Source organism: Elephas maximus, chromosome 13 (genome assembly GCF_024166365.1).
Source record: "Elephas maximus indicus isolate mEleMax1 chromosome 13, mEleMax1 primary haplotype, whole genome shotgun sequence".
Lineage (NCBI taxonomy): Eukaryota > Metazoa > Chordata > Mammalia > Proboscidea > Elephantidae > Elephas > Elephas maximus.
Window position 1 is genome coordinate 57,519,744 of NC_064831.1, and position 14,137 is coordinate 57,533,880.

Sequence of the window (14,137 nt, forward strand, 5' to 3'; positions counted from 1 at the left end):
TTCTGTTGGCCCAGGACAGGAACCATTCCCGAAGCCAACTCTTCAGACATGGATTGGACTGGACAATGGGTTGGAGAGGGATGCTGGTGAGGAGTGAGCTTCTTGGATCAGGTGGACACTTGAGACTATGTTGGTATCTCCTGCCTGGAGGGGAGATGAGAGGGTGGAGGGGGTTAGAAGCTGGCGAAATGGACACGAAAAGAGAGAGTGGAGGGAGGGAGCAGACTGTTTCATTAGGGGGAGAGTAATTGGGAGTGTGTAGCAAGGTGTATATGGGTTTTTGTGTGAGAGACTGAGTTGATTTGTAAACTTTCACTTAAAGCACGATAAAAATTATTAAAAAAAACAACCAAACTGTTGCCATTGGGTCGCTTTCAACTCATGACAGCCCCATGTATTATAAAATAGAGCAGCTGCATAGGGTTTTTTTGGCTGTAATTTTTACAGAAGCGAGTCGCCAGTCCTTTCTTCTGCAACGCTGCTGGGTGGGTTCAAACCACCAACCTTTAGGTCAGTAGTCAAATGTAAACCATTGGCACACCATGGCCCATGTTCTTTTTTTTTTTTTTTTTAGTATTTTATTGTGCTTTTGGTGAAAGTTTACACAGCAAATTAGGTCGTCATTTAACAATTTCGACACAAATTGTTCAGTGATATTAGTTACATCTTTCACAATGTGTCAGTGTTCTCCAGTTGTTCTGTTTCCAGTACTCTAGTTTCCCTGCCCCCTTATCTTCTCATCTTTGCTTTAGAGTAATTGTTGACCTTTTGGGTCAACAATTCTGAAGGTAGAATTTCCAAATAAGGGTCCTCTGCAGTCCAGAAAACAACCCCAGCCTCCATTGCTTTCATCATGACCATCCTAAGTCATCTTCATTTTCTAATGCCATCATGAGGTCCATGCATGATGGACTAAATGGAGCAAATGATGCTATCTCTGGTCACAGAGGTCCCTGTGAGAGTGTGCTACATGGAGGCACACACGTGCAGTGGTCCCTCGCTCTCTAGAAGGTTACAATCTAAGGCAGACATTCTTACCTGGTTACCTACATGAACGATGAGAGAAAGCTAGTGTGACAGACCACAGGAGTTATCTGTCTGCTCTAGTCACTGCTGATCAGAGCACCTCTGAGCTCCACAGTCTACAAGACTGCTTACTCTGTCAGGTATGCCCAGAGGAAGGTAAAGAGAAGGTTAAGGAGCCATCCCCTATAAGGAAGAGTTCAGGAAAGAAGATATGGTTGGCTTTTTAAAAGATTAAGGTCAGATCTGATAGCAGCCTCCAGGGACTAAAAAAATCTGTGAAGTGATATATAGTAATAATATTATGAAATGAAAGAACTGTCAGATGATAACCACGGCAGCAACAGCACAATGATGATAATAGCAGACGTTGTTTATTATGTGCCAGGTGCTATTCTAAGCTTACACATACTAAGTTAGTTAAGCCTCTTCACCATCTTCTGAGGCGGGTACCATTCTCACCCTCCTTTATAGAGGAGGAGACAGGTACACAAGATTAAGTAACTCACCTCACATCACTCTGTTAAACAAGTGGCAGAGCCAGCGAGTCCTCAGGAGTCATGGCAGAGCCAGTGGGTATATTTACCAAGGAACACATCTTAGCTTGGTGTATGAGAGCAAGGGAAAGGACAGACTTGTTGGTCGTTAGAAAACACTGCTGGGTAGGGCAGAGGCAGGGGAGTAGGGTGAGAAGATTTGTAGTGAACACCCTGCTACTGAATTATTTAAGCAAAGGGTTGGATGGACGGCCATCTCACAAGAACGCTGACAAGGAATTCGTCACTGTGGCAGGTTGTGCTACATGACCTCCAGTGTCCTCTCAGCTTGGAAATTAAATTACAATGACAAAAAGGTAAAAGAAAAAGAGTCGACCCCATAACTAAGTGGAAAATGAGATACCTACAACCAAAACTGGTTAAAAAAAGGAGTTTTCCGGCTGGGAGGGGAAGACTATGAAGATCTCCAGATCCATCCAGAACAGGATGTTATTAAGTTTCTAGATCTTCCAAGGTCAGCCTGCAAAGCCTTCCTCTAAAATATTTATTTTCACGTGAGATTTATAGATCAGAAAGCATTTTCTCAGCCACTGTCACCTGAGCTATATAACCATAAGCTAAGGCTTCATCTTTGCCTTCTGCTCATCTCTATCCTTTCTTCTCAGCCATGTTGTAGTCACCGAGCTTATTGATGAGAGGCAGAATAAACTTTACTGACCCAGTTTTATGGATAAAGAAACTGAGGCTGAGAGCTGAGAAGTAACTAGAGCAAAATCATACAACAAATAAGTAGGAAATGGGAGCCCAGAGTTAGACCCTGTAATTGTATGTAGTGAGTCTCAAAAATCTGATTCTTCTGTGAAACATTTCATGACATGGAGGAACCTGGAAGGCATTATGCTGAGTGAAATTAGTCAGATGCACAAGGACAAATATTGTATAGGACCACTATTATAAGATCTTGAGAAATAGTTTAAACTGAGAAGAACACATTCTTTTGTGGTTACGAGACGGGGGAGGGAGGGAGGGTGGGAGAGGGTTATTTACTGATTAGATAGTAGATAAGAACTACTTTAGGTGAAGGGAAGGACAATACTCAATACAGGGAAGGTCAGCTCAACTGGACTGGACCAAAAGCAAAGAAGTTTCCTGGATAAACTGAATGCTTCAAAGGTCAGTGGAGCAAGGGTGGGGGTTTGGGGACTATGGCTTCAGGGGACATCTAAGTCAATTGGCAAAATAAATTCTATTAAGAAAACATTCAGCATCCCACTTTGAAGTGTGGCGTCTGGGGTCTTAAATGCTAACAAGCGGCCATCTAAGATGCATCAATTGGTCTCAACCCACCTGGATCAAAGGAGAATGAAGAACACCAAGGTCACAAGATAATTACGAGCCCAAGAGACAGAAAGGGCCACATGAACTAGAGACTTATATCATCCTGAGACCAGAAGAACTAGATGGTGCCCGGCCACAACCGATGACTGCCCTGACAGGGAGCACAACAGAGAACCCCTGAGGGAGCAGGAGAACAGTGGGATGCAGACCCCAAATTCTCATAAAAAGACCAGACTTAATGGTCTGACTGAGACTAGAGGAATCCCGGCGGTCATGGTCCCCAAACCTTCTGTTGGCCCAGGACAGGAACCATTCTCGAAGACAACTCATCAGACATGGAATGGACTGGACAATGGGTTGGAGAGAGTTGCTGATGAGGAGTGAGCTACTTGTATCAGGTGGACACTTGAGACTGTGTTGGCAACTCCTGTCGGGAGGGGAGATGGGAGGGTAGAGAGGGTTAGAAACTGGCAAAACAGTCATGAAAGGAGAGAGTGGAAGGAGGGAGTGGGCTGACTCATTAGGGGGAGAGTAAATGGGAGTATGTAGTAAGGTATATATAAGTTTATATGTGAGAGACTGACTTGCTTTGTAAACTTTCACTTAAAGCACAATAAAAATTATTTAAAAAAAAAAAATCTGATTCTTGTAAGTCAGTGTTTGCAAAGCTTCTGCCTGGCCCTAAGCCCAGTGAATACAGCAGGCCCTGCATAAATGTTTGCTGAATGAGTAGGGCCCCCCCCCCAAGGTTTGCTGACTGTAAGACCACCATCTCCCACCATCTTCCACTATCACCTCTTTCATTCCATTTCTGCAACTCTCAAGGGTGCTTACGACCACAAAATGTGCTACAGATTTGATTTCTGTATTGTCGTGGGATTACAACAAAGGCAATACATTTTTTAGAAAGAGGAATTTGTCACTTTGAAAGGACAAAAATGGCCAGTGAAAAGACTATGGTCATGATGCTGACAGTTTGAATAAGCGTAATTGAAATAAAATATCTCAAGTCATCTTATAAATTATAAAGGAAAATGTTTCTACTGAAGCACTATCTTTCAGAGCAAGTTGTCGCATGCCATCAAGTTGATTGCCACTCTGTGACCCTATATTACAGGGTAGAACTGCCCCATAGGTTTTCCTTGGCTGTAATCTTTCCAGGAGATTGCCAGGTCTTTCCTCTCACTGAGCCACTGGGTGGGTTTGAATCGCTGACCTTCCAATTAGCAGCTGAGCACTTAACCACTGCACCACCAGGGCCCCTTTCTCAAAGCATGGGTGACAGCTAAAGCCACCAAGTTAACTGTATCAGAGAGACTCTGTTTTGCTGCATTTACCTTGCTAAATCCCCAACAACTATAAATGATTCAGCACACATAAGCAGGCCTCGTTTGAAAAAAAGCACTTCCCGAGCCAACCTGGTAGATAACTTATGGGTTAATGTGTACTCTCCAAAATTAATCAGTTTTCCTTCCCAAATCAGCTTTCTTTAGGACAAGCTCCAGCCAAGTTTATAGACATTTAAGGAAAGTGTCTTTTGTATAAAGTAACAGATGACTGCATTTGGAAATTGCTCAAATCTCAGGATTTAACCATATATGCGGATTAAGGCCTGTTGCTCACACCTGAGGGCAAAGGCCACCCCTTCCCCCCGCCCCTCCCCCGCCCCCAGCAAATTTGTGAAATACAGGTCAGGCTGACCTTAATTCTGTTGGGATCCAGAGGCTGCCATGTCTAGGGAAAACTTAGTTGCTTTTACTTATAAATTATCCAACTCTTTACAAATAGGCGTTTTTGTTTTGTTTTTTTCAACGTTTTATGTAAAAGGCATATAACCAGTAAAAAAAAAAAACTGCTTTTTTTTTTTTTCAACTTTTTATGTAAGAGGCATATGTATACAGTAAAAAACGGGGGTCATGTAATGGTTGTGGAAGCAACCAAGCTAGGCCACAAAATTAGCCAGGGCTGGTGTTATTGCTGTGGTTGAGCATCAAATTTGCCTCTGTGTTTTTTTGTAGTCCAAGCAAAACGTAAAATATGATAAATTATAAAGCTCTCATTATCAACAAGGAGGCACAATTGTTCCTCAAGAGAATCAACATCTCCCAGCTCTATATTTTATAAAAAAATGTTGTATAATCAGCTTTATATAAGAGTCCTCTGGCTGATACATGGTCAATGTTCTCTTGTGCCCTGGTGGTGCAGCGGTTAAGCGTTTGGCTGATAACCAAAAGGTCAGTAGTTTGAATCCACCAGCTGCTCCTTGGAAACCCTATAGGGTAGTTCTACTCTGTTCCATCGGGTTGCTATGAGTGGGCATAGACTCAAAGACAATGGATTTGGTTTGTTTTGGGTTCTCTTGTGCCTGATAGAAACCCAAACCTATCAAACCTTCACAAAGTAGTCAAGTTGAACGGGAAGAGCACGGGTCATCAACATAGAAACTGGTCTAAAAAAACCTGTTGCCATCGAGTTGTTTCCAACTCATAGCAACCCTATGGGACAGAGTAGAACTACCCGCATAGGGTTTCCAAGAAGCAGCTGGTGGATTCGAACTGCAGACCTCTTGGTTAGCAGTCAAACTCTTAACCACCACACCACCAGGGCTCCACAAATTGGTTTATGGGTAGTTAATTCCCTCTGAGAGATTTGCCCATAGTTCTTGGGTTCATCATTTATGTAATGAATAGATGTAAACTTGATGCTCTCCTTACAGTGTCTTCCTAATTATGGTCCGAAGTAAAAGCTACCATTCATTGAGCCTTACTACATGCCAAGCATTGGGCTAAATACTTTAGATACTTTATCTCTAAAATTCACAATAATTCAGTAAGGTAGATTTTTTTTTTTATTACCTGAGATTCCCTGAAAAGGAAGTTCAGGGAATTTAAGTTGCTTGCTCAGTGTCTCTTAAGACATGAGTGATTCCAGGATCCGAGCCCAAGTCCGACTGCCAAGGCCTGTGCTCCTTCCTTCTGCTCTAAATGCACCAAGTCCACATGAACCCATCCTTTTACCTACTCCATGCTTTTCCCGCCAGGGGGTGTGATTGAAGCGTTCCCACCTGCAGAAAGTGTCACCAACCTGACGGTGGACATGCTGATAGAGCCCAACGGAGTAATCAGGATACTGTCAACAGGGGACCAGTTTCATGCAGACTGCCCCTTGATCTCCTCCGGCACCACCTTGCCTCAGACCTCAGTGGACCCCCAAGTTCTCCATTCTATGTGCCTCCAAATTGGAAATGCCTGTAAAATGAGAGATGTGGTTGGTTACTTCTCCATAGACCTGGTGACTTTTATCGATCCAGTTACCATGGAGCAGCAGGTAAGTTGAATTGATGTCAGAGGAAATACTAAAATGGATAAAGACTCCATACCCTCCACGTCCATACTATGGGGAATATGAGGAGCTTCTGAAATTCACTGTTCTCAGGAGCTGTCTCTGTAAATTCAGCAATTACATGGTCCATGCCAGTCCACTTGGTACCAGGCTTTCTATGTGGAAATGTGGGGCCAGGGCCATCTTGTTTGGGTACAACTTGAGTTTCAGTGACTGAACAGCTCTGTCATCCCTCATAGCTCTGTTGACTGGACCCTCAATTCTGCACATAAGTGTTGTGCTTGTGTCTTATCACAGAACTGTTTTACGCCACACAGGGATTTGACCTGTCCACAGCCTGTTCTTAAAGAGAAATCAGTCACCACAGAGCAGTCAAGAGACCCTGTTCCTGTTCCTTTCCTTGTCAGTAATTCACTAACGACTTAGGCTGTCGGGTTTTTCTTTAAAAAAGATTATGGGTAAATATTTCAGAAATATGAAAAGTATAAATAGTCATATAATGAACATCACATGCCCTAACCCAGCTTAAAGAAATAATGTGGTGCCAACACCAGTCCCACGTACCCCTTCCCAGTTGTACGGCCCCTTTTCCTCCCAGGCTCAGCCACTACCTTACATCTGGGGTTCCAGTTTCCTTCCCTATCTTTCCATTCTTACTGCACATGGATGGACCCATAAATAATCTATACTTCCATTTTTTTTATTATTCTACAACTTGCTTTTATTTATTCAGTATCACATTTGCATGATTCATCGTGCACATGTGTGTGGCTCTGATGCACAATATTCTAGATAAATAATTTTTAACCTTTTTTGCCTTGGTGTTTTTCAAAATTATAATATTGAAATTTGCTACTACTTCACAGGACAAGTTTCTGAAAATGTTCAGTTGCTCGTCTTTTCGTGTTGGGTGACCAGAGCTTGGTGTACAGGGTAAAGTGGCCCCCTGCCCTCCCTCTCTCGGTATCCTCTGGCCCACCAGCATTTTAAATATACTCTTGTTGTTTTATATTTATTATTCTCAGCTTTATGGTTCTCCAGTCCGTCAGATGATGGTTTCAGAGTGAGAGTTTATGTTTTTGGCAGTTTTCAGCTTGTGCAATAATCATTCTGCATTTGCCTTCCCCTGCCCTCCCTTGGTTTTATATCCCGTTCTCAGCCTTGCACTTGGAGAGGGAAAAGGACAAACTGAAGGGCATTCAGAAATCTACCTGAGTAGGGGTCTTTTTTTTTTTTTTTAGGGGGAGGACTGGAACAGTGCCCCCTGGTGAAGGAGCTGGTGGCAGGAAAGCAATGGGAGCTAAGGCAGGGAAGGCGCCGGCCGCAAACATTTGCCATGAGAAAGAAGAATTAAATCTGTGGTCCCCAGGGCAGGGGAGAAGATGGAATTTGGGGGACAGTCAGAGTTTTTACTTATTTGAGTTCAGTATAGGGAGAATTGCACACAGCAGTGAGAGAAATCTTCTCCAAACACAGAGCTGGTCCCATCCCTGGGCTTAACACCCTTCCAGCTTCCAGGATAAAGGACCCCCCTTCACTTGGCTGGCCCCGTCTGCCTTACCAGCCTTGTCTCACCCTTCCTCCTGCTCTTCTTCTCTCATCTTCAACCGCACTGACCTCTCAGTCCCTCTTACTCTTCACGCTGTCCCCCCGCCACAGGGCCTTTACACATGCCGCCTCACTACCTGAATGATCTTGCCTCTTCTTTGTACCTAGTTAACCCCCTCCCATCCATCATATTTCAGCTGTAACCACACTTTCTCAGGGAAGCCTTTCCTGACCTCCCTGACATAGTCAAGTTCCCCTGTTTTAGGCTCTCGTATCATCATGCACCTCTCCCTCATACCAATTGTCCTGGTTGCAATTTTAAACTCATTTACATGATCGTCTGACTAATATCTGCCTCCTCCTCTAGACTGTAAGCTCCCTGAGCAGACATACCATGTCTCTTTTTTGCTCCCTATATTCTTCACACTTATCTCTGAGCTTAGCACAAAGTAGGTGTTCAGTAAATAAATAATTACTGAAAGAATGAATGAGTGAGCATTTGAGGTATTCTAGCAGATGCTGGACAGTGTTGTTAAGGCTATTAGAAAAGGAACTGATGTTAGTGGAGTGAATGGGGTAGATATCAACCCAAGATTCTCTGATTTTTTTTTTTTTTAAATCATACTATGACTTCTTCTTGCCCCTTCCTGTTAATGCTTGAGTATATGGCCATGTGGGTTACAATTCAAACACTGGAGGGAGTTCTCAGTGAACACCCCAAAGGTGTTTCTTTTTTTTTTTTTTGAGTTTTTTTTTTTTTTTAATTGTGCTTTAGGTGAAGGTTTACAGAACAAGTTAGCTTCTCATTAAACAATGAGTACACATTGTTTTGTGGCATTGGTTACCAGCACCACGACATGTCAACACTCTCCCTTCTCCACCTTGGATTCCCTATTACCAGCTTTCCTGTCTCCTCCTGCCTTCCAGTCCTTGCCCCTGAGCTGGTGTGTCCCTAATCTTGTTTTATTTTATGGGCCTGTCTAATCTTTGGCTGAAGTGTGAACCTCGGGAGTGACTTTATTACTGAACTAAAAGTGTGTCTGGGAGCCATACTCTCGGGGTTTCTTCAGTCTCTGTCAGGCGGGTAAGTCGGGTCTTTTTTTGAGAGTTAGAATTTTGTTCTACATTTTTCTCCAGCTCTGTCTGAGACCCTCTGTTGTGATCCCTGTCAGAGCAGTCGGTGGTGGTAGCCGGGCACCATCTAGTTGTGCTGGACTGAGTCTGGTGGAGGTTGTGGTAGTTGTGGTCCTTTTTTCTTTTGGACTGACCTGTCCCTTGTGTCTTTGATTTTCTTCATTCTACCAAATGGTGTTTCTACATCGGCAAGGGAAATATGTTTGCTCTCTATGTGTAATATCACTTGCAAAATCACTGGCATGTTCTCTAACCATTTGACAAGTGACATCACTTGAGAAAATCCCTTAATTTCTTTTCTAATTGACATAGTTTGTGGTGCCAAGGAAGAGACTGGAATATTATCAACCTCTGTCACTTTTACAGACTAACAGATTTCAAAAAAATGTTATCTTGTTCTACTTAGTATTTATTTGATTACTAGTGATAATGGACACCTTTTCATGTTTGTTGACCATTTATAAATCTTGTCTTAATTGCCTGATCGTATCTTTTGCCCCTTTTTAAGTTGGACTGTAATACAAGTGTTGGGTTGTAGAAACTCTTTGTATGTAAGGAACTGTAATTCTTTGACCGTTATACATTTGCAAGTATCTTCTCCCAGATTGTCATTTGTGACTTTTTTCCTTTTTCTTTTTTTCTCCACCATAAAATCATTATTTATTCCTTTGTAATTGATAAGTACCATTTTGGGGGAGATGTCCCAAGGTACCCCAATGTCTTGTTCCTTATCACATTTCCACCCATGAGACTTAGCATCCATTAACGGCCTTCTCCTGAATCAACCACCACTATAATGGTGGTGAGTGAGCACCTCCAGCGCTACTTCTGTTTGTTGAAACATCTCAATTGATATTCCATCAATTCCTGGAGCCTTGTTTTTCGCCAATGCCTTCAAACCAGCTTGGACTTCTTCCTTTAGTACCATCGGTTCCTGATCATATGCAACCTCTTGAAATGGTTGAACATTGACTAATTCTTTTTGGTATAATGACTCTGTGTATTCCTCCCATCTTCTTTGGATGCTTCCTGTGTAGTTTAATATTTTCTCCATAGAATCCTTCACTATTGCAACTTGAGGCTTGAATTTTTTCTTCAGTTCTTTCAGCTTGAGAAATGCTGAGCGTGTTATTCCCTTTTGGTTTTCCATCTCCAGCTCTTTGCACATGTCCTTATAATACTTTACTTCATCTTCTTGAGCCACCTTTTGAAATCTTCTGTTCAGTTCTCTTGCTTCATCAATTCTCCCTTTTGCTTTAGCTGCTCAACATTCGAGAGCAAGTTTCAGAGTCTCCTCTGACATCCATCGTGGTCTTTTCTTTCTTTCCTGTCTTTTCAATAACCTCTTGCTTTCTTCATGTATGATGTTCTTGATGTCATTCCACAACTCATCTGGTCTTCAGTCACTAGTGTTCAATGCATCAAGTCTATTCTTCAGATGGTCTCTAAATTCAGGTGGGGTGTACTCAAGGTCATGTTTTGGCTCTCGTGGACTTGCTCTGATTTTCTTCAGTTTCAGCTTGAACTTGCATATGAGCAATTGATGGTCTGTTCCACAGTTGGCCTCTGGCCTTGTCCTGACTGATGATATTGAGCTTTTCCATTGTCTCTTTCCACAGATGTAGTCAATTTGATTTCTCTGTGTTCCACCTGGTGAGGTCCACATGTATAGTCACCATTTATGTTGGTGAAAGAAGGTATTTGCAATGAAGAAGTCATTGGGCTTGTAAAATGCTATCATTTGATCTCTGGCATTGTTTCTATCACCAAGGCCATATTTTCCAACTACCGATCCCTCTTTGTTTCCAACTTTTGCATTCCAATTGCCAGTAACTATCAATGCATCTTGATTGCATGTTTGATCAATTTCAGACTGTAGCAGCTGATAAAAAATCTTCTATTTCTTCATCTTTGGCCCTAGTGGTTGGTGCGTAAATTTGAATAATAGTCGTATTAACTGGCCTTCCTTGTAGGCGTATGGATATTATCCTACCACTGACAGTGTTGTACTTCAGGATAGATCTTGAAACATTCTTTTTGATGATGAATGCAGTGCCATTCCTCTTCAAGTTGTCATTCCCAGCATAGTAGACTATATGTTTATTTGACTCAAAATGGCCAATACCCGTCCATTTCAGCTCACTAATGCCTAGGATATTGATGTTTATATGTTCCATTTCATTTTCGACGATTTCCAATTTTCCTAGATTCATACTTCGTAATTCCAGGTTGCAATTGTTCATGGATGTTTGCAGCTATTTCTTCTCATTTTGAGTCATGCCACATCAGCAAATGAAGGTCCCAAAAGCTTTACTCCATCCACATCATTAAGGTCAACTCTACTTTGAGGAAGCAGCTCTTCCCCAGTCATCTTTTGAGTGCCTTCCAACCTGGGGGGCTCATCTTCCAGCACTATATCAGACAATGTTCCACTGCTATTCATTCATAAGGTTTTCAGATGCAGCGCTGTAGGTGCTCACTCGTCTGTGCCAAGAAATGTGGAAGACAACTTCCTGGCCAACTGACTGGAAGAGATCCGTATTTATGCCTATTCCCAAAAAAGGTGATCCAACTGAATGTGGAAATTATAGAAAAATATCATTAATATCACACACAAGCAAAATTTTGCTGAAGATCATTCAAAAATGGCTGCAGCAGTATATCGACAGGGAACTGCCAGAAATTCAGGCCAGTTTCAGAAGAGGATGTGGAACCAAGGATATCATTGCTGATGTCAGATGGATCCTGGCTGAAAGCAGAGAATACCAGAAGGATGTTTACCTGTGTTTTATTGACTATGCAAAGGCATTTGACTGTGTGGATCATAACAAATTATGGATAATATTGCGAAGAATGGGAATTCCAGAACACTTAAGTGTGCTTATGAGGAACCTTTACATAGATCAAGAGGCAGTTGTTTGGACAGAACAAGGGGATACTGACTGGTTTAGTCAGGAAAGGTGTGTGTCAGGGTTGTTTTCTTTCAGCATACCTATTCAATCGATATGCTGAGCAAATAATCGGAGAAGCTGGACTATATGAAGAAGAACGGGGCATCAGGATTGGAGGAAGACTCATTAACAACCTGCATTATGCAGATGACACAATCTTGCTTGCTGAAAGTGAAGAGGACTTGAAGCACTTACTAATGAAGATCCAAGACCACAGCCTTCAGTATGGATTGCACCTCAACATAAAGAAAACAAAAATCCTGACAACTGGACCAATGAGCAACATCATGATAAACGGAGAAAAGATGGAAGTTGTCAAGGATTTCATTTTACTTGGATGCACAATCAATAGCCATGGGAGCAGCAGTCAAGAAATCAAAAGACGCACTGCATTGGGTAAACCTGCTGCAAAGGACCTCTTTAAAGTGTTGAAGAGCAAAGATGTCATCTTGAAGACTAAGGTGCTCCTGACCCAAGCCATGGTATTTTCAGTCGCATCATATGCATGTGAAAGCTGGACAATGAATAAGGAAGACCGAAGAAGAATTGACGCCTTTGAATTGGGGTGTTGGGGAAGAATATTGAATATACCACAGACTGCGAAAAGAACAAACAAATCTGTCTTGGAAGAAGTACAACTAGAATGCTCCTTAGAAGCAAGGATGGCGAGACTACGTCTTACATACTTTGGACATGTTGTCAGGAGGGATGGGTCCCTGGAGAAGGACATCATGCTTGGAAGAGTCAGGGTCAGCAGAAAAGAGGAAGATCCTCAACGAGGTGGATTGACACAGTGGCTGCAACAATGAGCTCAAGCATAACAGCGATTGTGAGGATGGCTCAGGACCGGGCACTGTTTCGTTCTGTTGTGCATAGGATCGCTATGAGTCAGAACCGACTCGACAGCACCTAACAAGAACAACAACATAATGGTGATGATTTTCTATTTCCATCATTCCTTCTACATTTATTAGTTGGCAGTCTACTGCAAGGAAGAGTTTTTTTTTTCCCCTCCAATTTTCATTTGTGCATATATGTATGTATGTATATCATTATGGATTCAGGAGTTTCTATCTTTTTCGATGGGTTGTCTTTTGATTCTTTATTTAGATGCTCAAATCATTCCAGATTTAACTAGTGACAGGTCCTTCAGGGTGGCTCCTGTTTCCTTTTGACATGTCCCCACCATTTCTGAGCATCTTCTTACTTTATGTCCAGTAAGATGTTCCAGACTCATACTTTCCCTGCCCCAGCCCTAGGATCAACCATCTCTCCAAGAAGCCCTGGTTCCTTTAGGTGGATGATAGTATTACAATCTAGGCTCTTGTTGTTCTCATTGCTACTGGGATGGCACTGCTTCTGGGCCCTCTCAGTGAACAGAGCTAGGCTATATATGTGTTATATATGTACAGTGCACACACACACACACACACATTCACACACAAATATATATATTCATGCCTGTATAACTATTTCTACATCCATCAGTGTATATATTTAAAAGAAACATGAGTTCTTGCTGGTATCTCCAATTCCAATTCAACATCTCAAGATTCTTTCTAGACTTCCCGTCTTCCACATATAAAAATAACCTTCTCCAACAGTGAGAAACCTGAGGCTCTTTATCCTTAATGTAGTTCCTTATTTGCTCAATCAATAGTTATTCAATCAATGAACCAATCTCCCTAACTACTCCTGCCATCTCCTTTGCCTGCCCCACCTACATCTCACCCCTACAATTAGTGGACTACAGATTCATGTCATTGGTGTTTTAACTTTATTTGTAATGCTTGTCATCATACTAAAGTTGACATGGTCAAGTCTAGCTCTTTTTTTAAATTACTACGTTACCTTGATGTTATCACTTTCTTTCTCTGGTCTTCTATATTCTTACCCATAAAATGAGTAGGTTAGCTTACTTAACTTCTGAGGAATTTTTCAGTTCAAAACTTATTTATAATAGAACTTTCATAGTAGTTATTTTCTGTATCAGAGAATTCTAAATTTAATAATAATAATGAAAGTACAAATCCACTTTAAAAAAATCACAAGGAAATCACACAAGATTTAAATTTTATTGAATGGCAAAAAGTTTCAGATTATCTAACTTCCAATAATAGAGAATTTGTTAAACAGATTAATAGAATTGAATAATATGAAGAATAGAATTGAATACTATGTTTCTGAAGAATATTTAACAGAAAACTGTTTATAGAATAGTGGGAAGGTGAAAAGCAGATTGCAAAACAATATATGCAATATAATAACTTTATAAAAAGAAAAAAATACATAGGTAGAGCAAAA

At 41.6% G+C, this 14,137-nt stretch overlaps 1 protein-coding gene across 5 annotated transcripts in view; it reads left to right on the forward strand.

The window, feature by feature from the left end:
* The window catches only part of IQCH (IQ motif containing H), a 256,643-nt gene that overhangs the window by 181,499 nt on the left and 61,007 nt on the right, over positions 1-14,137 (forward strand). For all 5 annotated transcript variants that reach the window (XR_007519882.1, XM_049905656.1, XM_049905654.1 and 2 more), the window contains one exon: positions 5,899-6,185. Coding sequence is in view for 4 of the 5 variants with exons in the window: in XM_049905656.1 (XP_049761613.1) it covers positions 5,899-6,185 (287 nt within the window). In the remaining variant the exon portion in view is untranslated. The remainder of the gene's footprint in view (positions 1-5,898; positions 6,186-14,137) is intronic.